This window comes from Anolis carolinensis, unplaced genomic scaffold (assembly GCF_035594765.1).
Source record: "Anolis carolinensis isolate JA03-04 unplaced genomic scaffold, rAnoCar3.1.pri scaffold_8, whole genome shotgun sequence".
NCBI classification, from domain to species: domain Eukaryota; kingdom Metazoa; phylum Chordata; class Lepidosauria; order Squamata; family Dactyloidae; genus Anolis; species Anolis carolinensis.
The window spans coordinates 27423607-27442754 of record NW_026943819.1 but is presented as its reverse complement, the minus strand read 5'-3'; the positions used below and the strand labels follow the sequence as shown (position 1 = coordinate 27442754).

Sequence of the window (19148 nt, the reverse complement as noted above, 5' to 3'; positions counted from 1 at the left end):
AACCTCACAACCTCCGAGGATGCCTGCCATAGATGTGGGTGAAATGTCAGGAGAGAATGCTTTTGGAACATGGCCAGACAGCCTGGAAAACTCACAGCAACCCCATTTTATAGAAGTTTACATAAATGCAGAAATCCTCCTCTGGGCTATCGTTGCTAACTGTGACTCGCTCTTGGAATTTTGGCAAAATCATTTCCTAATCGTAATGTTTTATACCATGTTGTTTTCCGTCTATTTTGTTTATTATGATGTTGTTTTTTATGAATCCCATGCTTGGGTGGCACAGCGCTGAGCTGCTGAACTTGCAGACCGAAAGGTCGCAGGTTCGAATCCAGGGAGCAGAATGAGCACCCGCTGTTAGCCCCAGCTTCTGCCAACCTAGCAGTTCGAAAACATGCAAATGTGAGTAGATCAATAGGTACTGCTCTGGAGGGAAGGTAACGGCGTTCCATGCAGCCATGCCAATGGCCCCATGACCTAGGACAATGATGGGCAACCTTTTGCGCTTGGTGTGTCAAAATTCACCAAAAAACCTAGCATGACTTGGGTGGTGTGTCACTTTGAGGAAAAAAAACACAATTTCACAATATGTATAGTTTAAATAACAAAAATATATAATTATAATATATAACTGTATTTAATAAATCAAAAACTATTTACTACCATTATTTCCATGTACAACAATCTTGCAGTACCTCTTGCAATTTCCACGCTGATTTCTCTCTATTGTAGTTTCAATGTAGTCATGAATAATGAATAATATAATAATAATATAATGGTAATAATATAATAATATACTACAATAATTATTTATATATATATATATATATATATATATATATACACACACACACACACACACACACACACACACACACACATACTAGCTGTGCCCGGCCACGTGTCGCTGTGGCAAAGTGCTGGTGGTATTGGTTAAAAATTGTTGCGTAATTTTTATTTGACGTTATTTGTATTTTTAAATTATTTTTATTATAGGTTATTTTTTATTTATTATATTTTATTATTTTCTTGTATTATTTTTAGTTATTTCTGTTATTATAGTATTTTATTTTATTAATTTTTTAGTGTTTTTAATTATTTTTAGTGTTTTTTATTATTTTTTATTGGGTTGCTAGGAGACCAAGTTGGAGGAGCTTAGCTTTCTAACTGGCAGCAATTGGATAAAAACAATTATTCCTCTCCCTCTAATTAGGACTTTATTTTTCTTTTCTTTTTGTTGTATCAACCTAGAGGCGTGGATGATGGGTTGTGTTGTCAAATTTCGAGGTTGGGGGGCCTGTAGTTTTGTTGTTTTGTGGGTCGCCGTGATGCCATCACTCTTTTATATATGTATGTATGTATGTATGTATGTATGTAATGTGCATAATTCCCATGGAGTAAACAACAAAACCACTGGACCAAATCACACCAAATTTGGCCACAAAAGACATAGTCATCCAATCAATCTGCATGTGGCAGCGTGGCAGCAAAAATGGCTAGGCATGTCAATGCTGACACACGTGTCATAGGTTGGCCATCACTGACCTAGGAGGTGTCTACGGACAACGCCGGCTCCTCAGCTTAGAAATGGAGATGAGCACCAACCCCCAGAATCGGACACGACTGGACTTAACATCATTGGAAACTTTTACCTTTACTACCTATGCTATATTTTGGGTGAGCAAAACATCTTCGAGGTGTAGATTCCGGAGACAAAACTCACCTGCCTCTTTCAAAGCTGCTTTGTCAATCTTCCGGCTGCTTAAAACCTCGAATTATCCCACATTATCCCCTTGGAGTCTTTGTGGTCTTGTTGTGCGTGTGATACTTAAAGCCGGTGTCAATTATCTCTCCTGCCGGCTTCAAAAGAACAATTATACTTCATAGAAGTTTTTGTTGTTGTTCTTGCTTGCCGTGGTTCCTTAATGGGAAGCTCACCTGGCCAAACCGCAGGAAACAAGCGCAGAGCAGGTTTCCTTTGCCACCAATGCTTGCCTCGGACAGATGCAAATCATGCTCTCTAAAAGGGAATCGGAAAGTGGAAGGTGATGCAAATAATTTTTTTCCAGTGGAGAAAAAAAAACCCTCATTTTAAGTAAGTTACCTAGGGTTAGAAGCACTTATTGCCGAGGTAGCCGGGTATCATTCAAATATCGGATCGTTCGAAATATCGGTTCCTGTGAAGATATATAGTGGGATATATATTGATAGTTCATTTTTGGCTGATTCCGGCGAAGATTTCAAGCTGAGGATTTCCGCAGAACAGACAACCATTTTCGGGGTAAATATAATCCAATGGGTTGCTGTGAGTTTTCCAGGCTGTATAGCCATGCTGCAGAAGCATTCTCTCCTGACGTTTCACCCACATCTTTGGCAGGCATCCTCAGAGGTTGTGAGGTCTTTTGGAAACTAGGCAAGTGGAGTTTATATATATACAGTAGAGTCTCACTGATCCAACACTCGCTTATCCAACGTTCTGGATTATCCAACGCATTTTTGTAGTCAATGTTTTCAATACATCGTGATATTTTGGTGCTAAATTCGTAAATACATTAATTACTACATAGCATTACTGCATATTGAACTACTTTTTCTGTCAAATTTGTTGTATAAGCATGTTTTGATGCTTAATTTGTAAAATCATAACCTAATTTGATGTTTAATAGGCTTTTCCTTAATCCCTCCTTATTATCCAACATATTCGCTTATCCAACGTGCTGTCGGCCTGTTTATGTTGGATAAGTGAGACTCTACTGTATCTATGGAATGATATCCAGGGTGGAAGAAGGAACTCTTGTCTGTTGGAGGCAAGTCTGGATGTTGCAATTGGCCTGCTTGATTAGCATTGAATGGCCTTGCAGCTTCAAAGCCTGTCTGCTTCCTGCCTGGGGGAATCCTTTGTTGGGAGCTATTAACATGAAAGCCTTTGGCAACACAAATATAATCCAAATAAACAACAGGCGAAATGCAACCAAATATGGCATATTATTCAACGTTAGTTGACGACATAGCATCCATATCTAATTTTATTGATGCATGAAGGAGAAAGTTGGGAAAGGAAAAGAAGACAGAGGCAAAATGAAATATGTTGTTGTTGTTGTTGTTGTTGTTGTTGTTGTTACTCCAGCTAGTGACTTTGTGGCGAAAAACATGGTGAGGAAGAAAATCTTTGGTTCAAACTGAATATTTTTTTGGATCTTAGTTAAGAGAGGAAAGTGGAGGATTTATTATTATTATTATTGTGTTGTCAAAGGGTTTCTTGGTCGGAATCAAATGCTGTCAAATTACATTAAATCCCACAGCTATTGGCTTTATGCAAGATACATAAATTGGAGCTAAGTTGCTGAATGTCTCCTTTTTAAGCAGGAGGCATTCTAAATTTAATTCCAGTAGCTGGAGCACACTACAACTCCCAGGATTACATAGCATTTAGAGATGTGCGCGAAATTTTCCTTCGTTTCCTTCATGCTATTTCATTTTATTTCAACCGTTCGTCTACACAAAACAAATGATGACAGTAGTTATTCTGGGACCCTAAGCTGAGTCTGGGAGAGGGCTGCTTCCCCATTACATCTGATGTGTACCAATGGGTGCTAATAATAATACTAATAATAATAATAATAATAATAATAATAATAATAATAAAAAACAACAACAACAACAATAGTTATTTTGGACTCAAAGCTGAGCCTGGGAGAGGGCTGCTTCCCCATTACATCTGATGTGTACCAATGGGTGCTAATAATAATAATAATAATAATAATAATAATAATAACAACAACAACAACAACAACAACAACAACAACAACAGTTATTTTGGACCCAAAGCTGAGTCTGGGAGAGGGCTACTTCCCCATTACATCTGATGTGTACCAATGGATGCTAATAATAATAATAATAATAATAATAATAATAATAATAATAATAAACAACAACAACAATAGTTATTCTGGGACCCTAAGCTGAGCCCGGGAGAGGGCTGCTTCCCCATTACATCTGATGTGTACCAATGGGTGCTAATAATAATAATAATAACAACAACAACAACAACAACAACAACAACAACAACAACAACAATAATAGTTATTCTGGGACCCTAAGCTGAGCCTGGGAGAGGGCTGCTTCCCCATTACATCTGATGTGTACCAATGGGTGCTAATAATAATAATAATAATAACAACAACAACAACAACAACAATAGTTATTCTGGGACCCTAAGCTGAGCCTGGGAGAGGGCTGCTTCCCCATTACATCTGATGTGTACCAATGGGTGCTAATAATAATACTAATAATAATAATAACAACAACAACAACAACAACAGTTATTTTGGGACCCTAAGCTGAGCCTGGGAGAGGAGTGCTTCCCCATTCCGGGCTGTGGCGCAGCTGTTGAGCAGCTGCCTTAAATCACTCTGACCATGAGGTCATGAGTTCGAGGCCAGCCCGTGGCGGGGTGAGCACCCGTCAATTAAAAATAAAAAATAGCCCCTGCTCGTTGCTGACCTAGCAACCCGAAAGATAGTTGCATCTATCAAGTAGGAGATAAGGTACCACTAATAAAAGTGGGGAGGCAAGAATAACTAATTTACGACCTGGAATGAGGAAGTGCCGTCAGTGTGGATGATGAAGCAGCTGCTCCCCCCTGTGGCCAGAATCGAACATCCCCTCAGAAGAACGTTAACTTGCCTCTGCGTGTGTCTCTCAGTCTCTGTTTGATGTGTTTATGGGCATTGAATGTTTGCCCTATGTGTGTTATAATGTGATCCGCCCTGAGTCCCCTTCGGGGTGAGAAGGGCGGAATATAAATACTGTAAATAAATAAATAAATAAATAAATAAATAAATAATTCTATCTGATGTGTGCCGATGGGTGTTAATAATATTGATATTACATAATAACATTTTTTTTCTGGGACCCTAAGCTGAGTCTGAGAGAGGTCAGCTTCCCCATGACATCTGACGTGTACCAATGGGCGTTAATAATAATATTAATATTAATAACAATAGTTATTGCCATACAGTCCGGAAAACATACAACAACCCCGTGATCCCAGCCATGAAAGCCTTTGACAAAACAAAAAACTCCTAGGATACCATAGCCATGACAGTTCAAGTGATATTAAATTGCATTGATTCTCCAGTGTAGATGCACTCTTGGACTCAAAGAAACTCCCATACCAATGGGGATGCTGGAAACTGTAGTGGCTCGCGTCATAGAAACCACATTTCAGCAAACTGACACTGCGAATCTATATACTGAAGCAGAGCCAACAACATACAAATTGAAAACTATTTGCTGCTTATCCATTGCTGCTTACCAGAAGAAGGTCAACCGAAACTGGAGTAAACCTGGGAACCAGTAGTAAACGGATTATTGCAATCTACAGCCAGCTACTTAGAAACAGCATTGTGTTCTCCTAGCTGGGGCTCTTGTTGACAACTACTCAGAATCAACATTCATACATAGTTTGTTCCCCAGACTTGGGATCTTACTCTTGAGAAACTGAACTTACTTCCAATAGACTGTAATTTCAAGAGATATGCTATACATTTGATGTCATCAACACAGGATCTTACAGGATCTTAAAGAATCAAAAGAACTTTTGGTCAAGGTATTTTTTGGAACAAGCTTTTCAATACCTGTGAAGTCTTAAAAGATATATTAACCAATATTATTTTGCAAAGGTTGAATGTGTTTATATTATTTTGGTTGCCAAATTCAATTGATGTTTAAATAGTGGAGACTACTTGATATGTTTTGACTTTAGTTCACATTTAAGCCTTGATAATTACAGTTTCCTTTAAACATTACAGTCTGGAAGATATTACTGTGGATTATAACAGTTGACTGTATTTATTATTTTCATTATTGTTGTTAACTCTCAGGTAATATTGTATGTATATGGTGCTCTGAATTACATAAATTGCAACTTATGTTTTGAAACTTTATAGTATTCGCTTATCCTTTTTACATAGAAGGAAGATAGCTCTATACTCAGAGAGGCCTGACTATTTCTGTGGCCTTTGCAAGATGCTCTAATATACACATTTCTTTTTATGTTTTGAACCTTTATAGTGTTTGTTTATCTCTTCGACATTGGAAACTGTAGTCTCCCAGGAAATGTAGGAGATTGCTAGGATTATTAGGATCAAAGACCCACACTGTCTTTGTGTCCTAAGTTTCTCCAACTAGGGAAGTCCTACCGGTATGATGGTCACCCTACCCTTTGCAATCCACCTGCCATTGAACCGCAATCTGACGGAGGCTCAAGGATGAATGGGAAAAGGGTGGGAGAGCAAGGAGCAACAGGACGAGGGAGGGAATATTAGGCTTATGAATATTCCAGAGGCCACATATGTAGGGATTGGGGATTTGAAAGTCTGATGATGACATATTTTTATAATGACATGCTCATTGAGGCTGCTGAGTGGACGACACAAAGCCTGGGGATCGTACCCTGCTATTAAAATTGGCTGGCCTTGTATTTTTCCAGATATCAAGATGAGCGAGAATGTGGCCGATTCCACAGACACACGGCACGAAGGCAGCCACCTAGAAGCAGGTGAGAGGCATTATTTTCTTATTTATTGATTTCCATTCCTTCTATCCTGGCTTTGGTTCCATCTCAGAGACAACACGTTTAATGATATGGGTATTATCCGAAAGCTTGCATCTTGCATTATTTGTCGCTTTGACTTTGTATCCAAATCTGGGGTCCAGAGAATCAGGTTGAGAGACCGGTCTGAATGCTGGATTCAGAACAAAAAGTTTGGATCACGGCGCTCAGATTTGATGTTTCAGTTTGAAAGCTGTACCTTTGACAAAAGTGGTGTGAAACTGAATGTGTGATTACGTCTATATTTTTACAAAAATGCTTCACCTTCAAAACCATCTATCTGATCCATGTATGTAAAGGAACCAGATCCTTTCTGATTTTTGATGCTAAGCAGGTTCACCCTTGGTTCATATTTGGATGGGAGACTGCCAATGAATCCCAGGTGATTTTTTTTAATCGTCTCAGAAGCAACTTGAGAACATACTGGTGTGAGAAAATTGGCTGTCTATAGAGACGTTGCCCAGGGGATGCCCGGATGTGTTACCACCCTTCTGGGAGGCTTCCCTCATGTTCCCGTAAGCTAGAGCTGACAGATGGGAGCTCACCCTAATAACATACTGCAAGTCGCTTCTGGTTTGAGAGAATTGGCTGTCTATAGAGACGTTGCCTAGGGGACGCCCGGATGTGTTACCATCCTGCTGGGAAGTTTCCCTTATGTTCCCACAAGCTAGAGCTGACAGATGGGAGCTCACCCTAATAACATATTGCAAGTGTCTTCCGCTGTGAGAGAATTGACTGTCTACAAAGACGTTGCCCATGGGATGCCAGGATATGTTACCATCCTGTTGGGAGGCTTCCTGCATGTTCCCGCAAGCTAGAGCTGACAGATGGGAGCTCACCCCAATAACATACTGCAAGTCGCTTCTGGTATGAGAGAATTGGCTGTCTACAAAGACGTTGCCCATGGGACACCGGGATGTGGTACCATCCTGCTGGGAGGCTTCTCTCATGTCTCTGCAAACTAGAGCTGACAGATGGGAGCTCACCCCACCTCACAAATTTGAACCCAACCTTCAGGTCAGCAGTTCAGCCAGCACAAGGGTTTAACCAACCACAGTTAGAGGAAAGAGATGGCAAAACCATCTCTGAATCTTCCTTGCATAAGAAAACCTATGACTTTCATGGGGTCACCATTAATAGATAGGCGACTTGAAGGTGTATACACACGTATACCACTTATATGTGCGTATTTTATTTCAAAGTTCTCTTAGATTCATTAAGCTGCCCCTAATGAAATAAGAAAAAAATAATATTTTAATTACATCATATAAAATAACAGCTCTTCCCATGAAAAGGAAATAAGCACAGTGCCCAAGGTAGGACTTCTTCTCTCTGCTTTTTCACTTAATATATCCCCAAAGTAATCCCTGCAAGATTGACTTCAAGGCGGTTTTCCTGTCTCCAGGGTTTCCTTTTTTAATTATAAAGAATCCAGACAAAGTAGAGCTCCATCCTGAGAGTCTTAATGTGTTAATTAGGTTACAATTAGTCCCTCGTTAAGATCATGAAAAGACGACCCGGGGAGAAGAACTCAAAGTGGAGTTCATCGCAGGGATGTTTCCCACAGAAAAGATGAATACCGTAGAATCTCGCTTATCCAAGCTCGGTTTATCCAAGGTTCTGGATTATCCAATGCAGTTTGCCTTTTAGTAGTCAACTAGCTGTGCCCGGCCATGCGTTGCTGTGGCGAAGTATGGTGAGACTGTACTGTATATTGATAATCTTATATTATCTGCTCAGAACTGGATTATATGAGGCCCCTTCTTCACAGCTGTATAAAATGCACACTGAAGTGGATTATATGGTAGCGTGGAGTCAAGATAATCCAATTCAAAGCAGATAATATAAGATTCTAAATGGGTTATATAGCTGTGTGGAAGGGCCTTGAGTCTACACTGCCATATAATCCAGTTCAAATCTGATAATCTGTGGAAGAGGCCTAAATCTGCCTGTCCCCTGGGCTGAGTAGGTTGCTAGGAGACCAAGTGGGCGGAGCTTAGCCTTCTAAGTGGCAGCAATTGGATAAAAACAATTATTCCTCTCCCTCTAATTAGGACTTTATTTTTCTTTTCTTTTTGTTGTATCAACCTAGAGCCGTGGATGATGGGTTGTGTTGTCAGATTTCGAGGTTGGGGGGGCCTGTAGTTTTGTTGTTTTGTCCGGTGCCCTGATTCCATCACTCTTTTATATATATAGATGTTTTTGTAGTCAATTTTTCAGTAAATTGCAAAATTTTGGTGATAAATTCATAATTACAGTAATTATTACATAACGTTATTGTGTACTGAACTGCTTTTTCTATCCATTTGTTGTAAAGTATGATGTTTTGGTGTTTAATTTGTAAAATCATAACCTAATTTGATGTTTAATAGTCTTTTCCTTAATCCCTCCTTATTATTCAAGATTTTTGCTTATCCAATGTTCTGCCGTTTATGTTGGATAAGTGAGACTCTACTGTACATGTTTTTTTTGCTCATAGGTTCCATCTTTGAACATCTAGAACTCAATAAGTAACATCGGCTTTGGAATCTCGTCTATCTCTGTCATTTGTATTGCATCTCCAAGAAATTGTTTTGCTTCTTTTTTGGATAGTGTATTTTCATTACAAGAGTGGAGCAGTCCTTAAAATATCACAAAACGTGTTGTCGAAGGCTTTCATAGCCGGGATCACAAGGTTGTTGTGTGTTTTCCGGGCTGTATGGCCATGTTCCAGAAGTATTCTCTCCTGATGTTTCACCCACATCTATGGCAGGCATCCTCAGAAGTTGTGAGGTATCACAAAACATTTACACCAGCATTCTAAATTCAGGGGTACAATGATGAGATAAAATGCATAGATAATAAAATAGGGACCTAATAAATACAGTAGAGTCTCACTTATCCAAGATAAACGGGCCGGCAGAACCTTGGATAAGCGAATATATTGGATAATAAGGAGGGATTAAGGAAAAGCCTATTAAACATCAAATTAGCTTATGCTTTTACAAATTAAGCACCAAAACATCATGTTATACAACAAATTTGACAGAAAAAGTAGTTCAATACGCAGTAATGCTATGTAGTAATTACTGTATTTACAAATTTAGCACCAAAATATCACAATGTATTGAAAACACTGACTACAAAAACACTGACTACTAATAATAATCCAGAACATTGGATAAGCGAATGTTGGATAAGTGAGATTCTACTGTAATAATAATAATAATAATAATAATAATAATAATAATAATAATAATAATAATACTTTATTTATACCCCGCCACCATCTCTTCAAGAGGACTCGGGGTGGCTTACAATTCACAATATAACAAGATAAAAACAAAATACAATATAAAACAAAAGTATTATAACAGTTGATAATATCAGTCAACCACCAAATACAATTCTGTCGTCTACATAGGTGGAAGAACTGGAACATCTATGCAAGAGTGCAATGATGAGATAAAATGCATAGATAGTAAAATAGGAATCTAATAAATATACCCGAAGGAGAGGGACATATTTTATGTACAGGTTTGGAGATATGAACACTTGGGATAGTTGTTTATTAATGTATCAACAAGCAGAAGTAAATAACTTTCTGGATACAGTGGATTCAAAACGGAAGCAGGAACGGCTCTTTGAAAAACTGATTTATATCTATATGTTTGTGATATAGATTAAGGTTTAGTTATAGATGTACTAGCTGTGCCCGGCCACGCGTTGCTGTGGCGAAGTCTGGTGGTATGGGAAATAAAGTCTTGAGGAATTGGTGGTAGTTAAGGTCAAGGGTAAAGGTTTTCCCCTGACATTAAGTCCATTATAAATGGGTTATATAGCTGTGTGGAAGGGCCTTGAGTCTACACTGCCATATAATCTAGTTAAAATCAGATACAGTAGAGTCTCACTTATCCAACATAAACGGGCTGGCAGAATGTTGGATAAGCGAATATGTTGGATAATAAGGAGGGGTTAAGGAAAAGCCTATTGAACATCAAATTAGGTTATGATTTTACAAATTAATCACCAAAACATCATGTTTTACAACGAATTTGAGAGAAAAAATAGTTCAATACAAAATAATGCTATGTAGTAATTACTGTATTTATGAATTTAGCACCAAAATATCACGATATATTGAAAACATTGACTACAAAAATGTGTTGGATAATCCAGAACGTTGGATAAGCGAGTGTTGGATAAGTGAGACTCTACTGTAATCTGTATTTTATAGGCAGTGTGGAAGTGGCCTAAGTGAGGCCTAACTCTGCCTGTCCCCTGGGCTGAGTGGGTTGGTAGGAGACCAAGTGGGTGGAGCTTAGCTTTCTAACTGGCAGCAATTGGATAAAAACAATGATTCCTCTCCCTCTAATTAGGACTTTATTTTTCTTTTCTTTTTGTTGTATGAACGTAGAGGCATGGATGAGGGGTTGTGCTGCCAAGTTTAGTGTTTCTGGGATGTGTAGTTTTGTTGTTTTGTCCTAGGCCGAAATTTCATTACCCTTTTATATATATAGATATTGATGAGATAAATTGTGTACTTGGGGACTACAACTCCTGTAATCCCAGCTGTCTTGGACAATAGGCAATGACTAACCTCTGCAAGGTACTAATGAAGGCAATGCAAATGGAAACGGCTGTCCTCGCTCGGAGTTGCCTTCACCGTCTTTGCAATGTAGGTCATTGGGACCTTGGCAAACAGGAGGTGCCAACAAGATGAGCAAGGTGTTATTGTGTTTAGTGTATGTGTGGTTGGTTCCCTAGTTGCCATGGAGCACAGATAGGCAACCTGGGGCTTTTCAAATGTTTTGGATGGATTTTCCGTATGCCTCAGCCAGCATGGCCAATGGCCAAGGGTTATGGAAACTGAAGAGGTTCATTGGAGCCATAAAAGGATGGCTCCGTGCCACAGCCTTCTTGAGCCTGCTGCCTTTGCATGCACTAACCTTATCAGTTGAAATAACTCCAAGACCTGCTCTCATACAATAATTAGGATTTCAAAATGGAGAAAAGATCGACAGTAGAACGAATGCAGTTTGACGCCACTTGAACCACCATGGAATCCCTGGAGTTGTAGTTGAGCATTCTGAACTACAACTCCATCAACCTTGTCAAACTACAACTCCCAGGATTCCATGACAGTTCAAGTGCACTAATTCTGCAGTGTAGTTGCTCCCTTTCACAGTTGTTGTATAATGCTATTAGTGTTGTGCTTTTGTATGGAATTGCTGTTCATTTTGTGTAGTTTCATTCATTTTGTCTCATTTCTGTATTTGTTCCCGCTAACAAAAATAGGGTGCCAATACGAACAGAATTTTTGTCTAGCTTATGAAAAAAAAAAAAGAATATTTTCAAACCATTGGCTGCAATTGGAGGGCTTCCGAGGCTCCCCCCCCCCCCCGAATACTATTGTTATTATTAATATTATTATTATTATTATTAACACCCATTGGCATACATCATCTGTCATGTGGAAACTTAGGGTCCCAGAAAAAATATTGTTATTAATATTTATAATAATATTATTAACACCCATTGGTACACATTAGATGTAATAGGGAAGCACTCCTCTCCCAGACTAAGCTTAGGGTCCCAGATCAACTATTGTTATTAATATTAATATTAATATTAACACCCATTGGTACACATCAGATGTAATAGGGAAGCACTCCTCTCCCAGACTCAGCTTAGGGTCCCAGATCAACTATTGGTATTAATATTAATATTAATATTAACACCCATTGGTACACATCAGATGTAATAGGGAAGCACTCCTCTCCCAGGCTCAGCTTAGGGTCCCAGATCAACTATTGTTATTAATATTAATATTAATATTAACACCCATTGGTACACATCAGATGTAATAGGAAAGCACTCCTCTCCCAGACTCAGCTTAGGGTCCCAGATCAACTATTGTTATTAATATTAATATTAATATTAACACCCATTGGTACACATCAGATGTAATAGGGAAGCACTCCTCTCCCAGACTCAGCTTAGGGTCCCAGATCAACTATTGGTATTAATATTAATATTAATATTAACACCCATTGGTACACATCAGATGTAATAGGAAAGCACTCCTCTCCCAGACTCAGCTTAGGGTCCCAGAATAGCTACTGTTATTAATATTAATACTATTATCAACACCCATTAGTCCACATCAGATGTAATGGGGAAGCACTCCTCTCCCAGACTCAGCTTGGAGTCCCAGAATAACTATTGTTATTGATATTAATATTAATATTAATATTATTATTAAAACCCATTGGTACACATCAGATGTAATAGGGAAGCACTCCTCTCCCAGGCTCAGCTTAGGGTCCCAGAATAACTTGAACCACCATGGAATCCTTGGAGTTGTAGTTGAGCATTCTCAACCACAACTCCATCAACTACAACTCCCAGGATTCCACACCATGGAGCCATGTCAGTTCAAGTGGTGCCAAACTGTGTTAATTCTACAGTGTGGAACCAGCCAAGGGCTCTCACATCCCTACCTGGTGCCTCTGCTTGTATGTGAAACTGCGGGTTACCTAACCATGAGGCCGAGGTTGTTTCAAGCATGCCTTTTGTGCTGACATCATCGCATCGATCCAGGAGCCCCATTTTAATTAAATGTGATGCCCTGGACACGCTCTTGAACGGGCGCCAAGTATTTCTTGAAAAGCGAGCCGCGTCCAGCATTATTTCAATACATGGAAAGAGAGCCAAAGGAGTGCCAATTTCCCGTGCCAATTTGCCGGGCTTTGGGCTGGAGGGGTAGAGGTTGCCGCAATCCAACAGGCTGTGAAATTAGTCCAAAAATCTGTGTTCTGATGAGCCTTAGCATGCCGCTGTTTCCTTCCAGACCTGTTTCGATTGGCACTTTTCCCGTCGCTTGGAACAACAATCATCAAGCTCTGGTCCTCCAGGTGTTTTGGACTTCAACTCCTAGTCCAATGGGCAACGATTCTGAGGACCAAATTCCAAAACACTTGGAGGATTACAGTTTTGGGAATTAGAAGTTATGAACAATATAGGTTCTGTACATTTGTTCTGAAGTTGAATTTGTATGTAAGTTGGAACAGACTCCTTTTCTCTGTGAGAACTCTGTTCAGGAGTGGATTTCCCTTCTGAGGGGGACATTTCTCTCACTTCCTGTGGTCTCACTCCCATTCAGTCATTTCTAAATTGGATATTTGTCATGTGGGGACTACCTGTACTGACTTATTAATAATAATAATAATAATAATAATTTTATTCTTATACCCCACCCCATCTCCCCGAAGGGACTCGGGGCGGCTTACATGGGGCCAAGCCCGAATAAAACAATAAAAACAAAACAAGAAACCAATGAAACCAATAATCAAACCATAAAAACAAGTGATAAAAACCACACACAAGATAAAATGTTAAAATCATGGATAAAGTTCAAAGAATCTAGGCCAAAGTGCTAAGAGTACAAATAAATCATATCATCAGGGGAGGAGGTTATTCAGCTGTAATAGCTATAAAGTGCTATTATAATACTGGGAAAGGCATTCACTGAAATGGACAGCTGGTCAATGATACAGAGATCAGTCACCAAAAGCCTCCTGGAAGAGCCAAGTCTTCAGGCTCTTATGAGTCAAGACTTATTGACTTACTTCCTTACTTAAGCAATCCCTTGCCTGAGTATGATGGTCCTCCAAGTGTAGTGTCTTGGCGGTGGATGCATAGGTAGCTGTGGAGACCTATTCTTGATCCGCATGTTCTTCCATAGTGAGGACATTGGTTTCCAAGTGGAAGGTGGTCCTGGTAGGGTTGGCTTGATGCTCCTTTCTCTTGGCACATTTTTCCCTTTCACCCTCCATTTGTGCCTCTTTGAAGTCACAGCTGACCTCCAGTTAGAACATTCAAGGGCCAGGGCTTTCCAGTTATGTCTATGCCACAGTTTTTAAAGTTGACTTTAAGCCCATCTTTCCATCTCTTTTCCTGTCCACCAACATTATATTTCCCGTTCTTTGGGAAACATTGATCCGGCATTATTAACACCAATTGGCACACATCAGATGTCATGGGAAAGCAAAGCATCCCTGCTTATTGTTACGTGGCTCGAAATGAAAGGAAAATGAAAGCAAGCACGTCACTGTGCAGATTTCTCTTTCGTGTCGCTTTTTGTTTCGTCCGAAAATGGCATCTTTCGTTTCGTGCATCCGGATAGACGATACTAAACGAATAGGTGAATGAAACAGATGAAACAAATACCGTGCACATCTCTAGGAGTGATATCAGCCAGGTCACCAAAGCAACATGGGAGAGGGACAGAAGAATGGAGGACCTGCTATTGGCATGCATTTTATTTATTGACTGCTTTCTGCTGGTATGGGCCCTCCAAATCCTAGTTGAACACTACAGCTCCTTTCCTCCTTTTCATCTCCAATCTCCCTTGTGCCCAATGTCACTCCAGGTGATGAGCAATGGCCACCAGCTCTTTTGTGCCCAATGGCACATGAACAGGAGGAGAACAATAGGTCCCACATCCCAAGCCTAAGGAATACAGGATGGCCAAGTAAACATTTAAAATTTGTACCTGAAAGTTAAGAGCTTGAAGAATAACCAGATCTGTAAAAGCGTGCTACTTTACATCCTGGCAGTAATGTAATCAAACCTATAATACCAGTATATAAAACAGAATTTGATGTAGACTTCGTTTAGCAAAACCATAAGATTGTGCTAATTGTTGCATCCTAAGAGGTTTACTTTAGATTAGGATTCAATATCCAAAGTTTACAGCTGTTAGAAGAGAAGTTCCACAAGATGGACTTGTTGGAATAGTTACCGTATATACTCGAGTATAAGCCGACCCGAATATAAGCCGAGGCACCTAATTTTACCACACAAAAAAATGGGAAAACATTGACTCCAGTATAAGCCGAGGGTGATGAATTTCAGAAATAAAAACAAATACCAATAAAATTACATTAATTGAGGCATCAGTGGGTTAAATGTTTTTGAATATTTACATAAAGCTCAAATTTAAGATAAGATTGTCCAACTCTGATTAAATCATTATTTTCATCTTCTTCAATGTAAATGTGCTTATATATCCTTTTAATAACAATAGAGTAAAATAATACATGTACAGTAGAGTCTCACTTATCCAACACTCGCTTATCCAACATTCTGGATTATCCAACGCATTTTTGTAGTCAATGTTTTCAATATATCGTGATATTTTGGTGCTAAATTCATAAATACAGTAATTACTACATAGCATTACTGCGTATTGAACTACTTTTTCTGCCAAATTTGTTGTCTAACACGATGTTTTGGTGCTTAATTTGTAAAATCATAACCTAATTTGATGTTTAATAGGCTTTTCCTTAATCTCTCCTTATTATCTAACATATTTGCTTATCCAACATTCTGCCGGCCCGTTTATGTTGGATAAGTGAGACTCTACTGTAATAATAATAATAAATACAGGAAAATAATACAAGTAGTAATAAATAGAGTAAAATAAAAATATAAGGTCAGAGTGAAGTAATAAATGTATTTATAATAATAATAATAATAATAATGTAAAATAAATGTAATAGTAGCAATAATAATAGAGAAAAATAACCTAATTTGATGTTTAATAGGCTTTTCCTTAATTCCTCCTTATTATCCAAGAGATTTGCTTATCCAAGCTTCTGCCCGCCCGTTTAGCTTGGATAAGTGAGACTCTACTGTAATACCAATAATAATAGAGAAATATAATAAATGTACCATATATTCTCGAGTATAAGCTGACCCAAATATAAGCCAACCAGGACCCTCACCCAAGTATAAGCCGAGGGGGACTTTTTCAGTCTTAAAAAAAGTGCTGAAAAACTAGGCTTAGACTCGAATATATGCAGTATATGCTGAAAAAATAAAAGTCTGTTGTCTGGCGTGGCTAGTACCCAACTGTTTCCATTAATCACAAAGTCATGAAAAGCTTTGGATTTGCAGGGAAACTCCGGAGCAATCTTGGTTAACTCATTTCAGAGCGTCCTTGGCCCATGTTAATCCAGATTAACGTGCCTCATGGAGCCACCGTAGAGCTTATTTGTGTCCCTCTCTGTTTGGGATAAAGTGCCAGTAGTTTTAAATGAGAGAATGAGAGGCATTTGGGGAAAATACATGTGGATATGGAACCACAGACTCTGCTGTGTAGCTCTCTCTGTGGTGGGATAGGGACCCAAGATGTCCCACACCGTCCGTACCCCACCCCACTCCCACCTACTTCACCCTGCAAACAATAGGGAGTGGTGCTCCTCAGGGTGTGGATGGCCTTTATCTCCTTTATGTTTCTCTATCAATCTGGTACAACCAGAAACCCGGTTCCCACAGGACTGGGAAATGGGGAAATCATTCCCCAGCCATTCTGGGAATTTAGGAAGGGGAGACAAAGCTGGAGAGGACCCGTGGATCGCGTGGCCTTCCTCATCTCCTTCCAGTTGCATCTCCTTCCAATAACCACAGCCCTCTCCTATATCTGATATGTCAAGCTGAGTAGGCTGCAGGCCGCCCATCTCTTGTTTGTTTGCCACGGCTCCTGCCTCTATCTCCCTCCGATCGCAACAACAAGGTTACACCAAAAAGGAGTGACTCCCCTTTGATTTGGAACCCGATTCTGAACAAAAACAGAAGGCAAGAGCTCGGGAAGCCGTTTGAGCGCACCTGCCTATAACCGAATGGCTGCAGGCGTTTGGGAACGTATTTCTCTCCCCACCCTTCTCCGCCGGGCAAGTGCGAAACTGTTGCAATATCCGACCGAAGCGATTTGGAGAAATACATTTGGGCATTTTGGAGAAAGGGAATAGAACCACCTACATCAGTGACCAAGGCAGGCAGCATCTCTAGGGACATTTGCAATCGCAAAGATGCGATTGTAGGATACTACTGATACTCAAGTTAAACCGCTGATCTGCTGAACTTGCTGACCAAAAGATCGGCGGTTCGAATCCGGGGAGCAGGGTGAGCTCTTGGTGTTAGCCCCAGCTTCTGCCAACCTTGCAGTTCGAAAACATGCAAATGTGAGTAGATCAATAAGTACTGCTCCAGCGGGAAGGTAACTACACCATATTATAAAAAAAACTGATAGCATTAATATACGCCAAGTTTAAAACCATAAACATGAATTCCCCAAAATTGAAGTTTTATCATTGAGATATACAAATTCATTGCCCTGGATCGCTCTTTGAAAGTTGGACTAAAGCTCAAAGCAAATCCATTGCTCAACAGTCGCACAACCATAGGTGGTTTTTGGATGATCCATTATTATTATTATTATTATTATTATTATTATTATTATTATTATTATTATTATTATTATTAAATTAATATTGTTAATAATAATAATAATAATAATAATAATAATAATAATAATAATAATAATATCAAGCCCCCAGTGGTGCAGTGGATTAAACTGCTGAGCTGCTGAACTTGCTGACTGAAAGGTCAGCTGTTTGAATCCAGGGTGCAGGGTGAGCGCCCACTGTTAGCTCCAGCTTCTGCCAACCTAGCAGTTTGAAAACATGCAAGTGTGAGTAGATCAATAGGTACTGCTCCAGTGAGAAGGTAACTGCACTCCATGCAGTCATGCCAGTGGCCACATGATCTTGGAGGTGTCTATGGACAACGCCCGCTCTTCAGCTTAGAAATGGAGATGAGCACCAACCCCCAGAGTCAGACACGACTGGACTTAACGTCAGGGGAAACCTTTACTTTTTACTGTTCTGAATCCTTATTGTGTATTTTGGAGTGCATCTACACTATAAAATTAAAGCAGTTTAACACCTCTTTAACTACCATGGCTCTTTGAGAAACGCTTTTGCCTTTCTTCTCTGCCAAAGAGTGCTGGTGCCTTCCCAAACTAATAAATCCAAGGATTCCATAACAATGAGCCATAGAAGTTAAAGTGGTTTCAAACTGCATGAATTCTACAATGCAGCTGCACCCTTTTGTCCTTACATACAGGACAGGGGCATGTCAAGAAACAGGCAAAGCCCAACTTGAATAGGATTCTCCTTCCCGGCACTGCATTAGGGTTGCCGTATTCCAACTCCCCAAATTGTTGTGACCACCGCGACCTATTATACAAATGTGTATACTATGCAAAATAAGTGCCCTGTGCTAATTGTATATTATGCAAATGAAGCACCTTTAATTCTTGCATTGTTTTTCTACCACGGTGTTTCAGCCTCAACTCCATTTGTAGAGTAAGCATTCGTCTGGGAGATCTAGGTTAGAATATAACAGAGGGCTAAATTTGGAACGAGAAGACCCATGTCCAGTTCCCTACTGAGAAATGAATCCTACAGGTTTGGAGGGAAAGAGAACCCGGAACTTGGCAACTTGAAGCTAATACTATTGGATTATTTAGGACATTCTCCAAAGTAGGCATGGGCAGACTAAGACCCAGGGGCCAGATGCAGCCCCTTGAGCACTTATCCTTATTTTCTTTGTCCTACTGGCATACGGACATGGTGGCCCACTACATTATTATGCCAAAAAGACAAGGGAGGAAGGCATGCAGCAGCTGAGAGCCCTTTCAAGT

General features: G+C 39.6%; 1 protein-coding gene across 3 annotated transcripts in view; it reads left to right on the top strand.

Moving 5' to 3' along the window:
* The window catches only part of pou2f3 (POU class 2 homeobox 3), a 112972-nt gene that overhangs the window by 11500 nt on the left and 82324 nt on the right, over positions 1-19148 (top strand). For 2 of the 3 annotated variants that reach the window (XM_062961164.1, XM_062961163.1), the window contains exon 1: positions 5635-6562. In XM_062961164.1, the coding sequence (XP_062817234.1) occupies positions 6403-6562 (160 nt within the window). In that variant the 5' untranslated portion in view covers positions 5635-6402. Of the gene's footprint in view, positions 1-5634; positions 6563-19148 lie in introns of those variants that run through there. The other variant, XM_062961165.1, reaches the window with a different exon arrangement.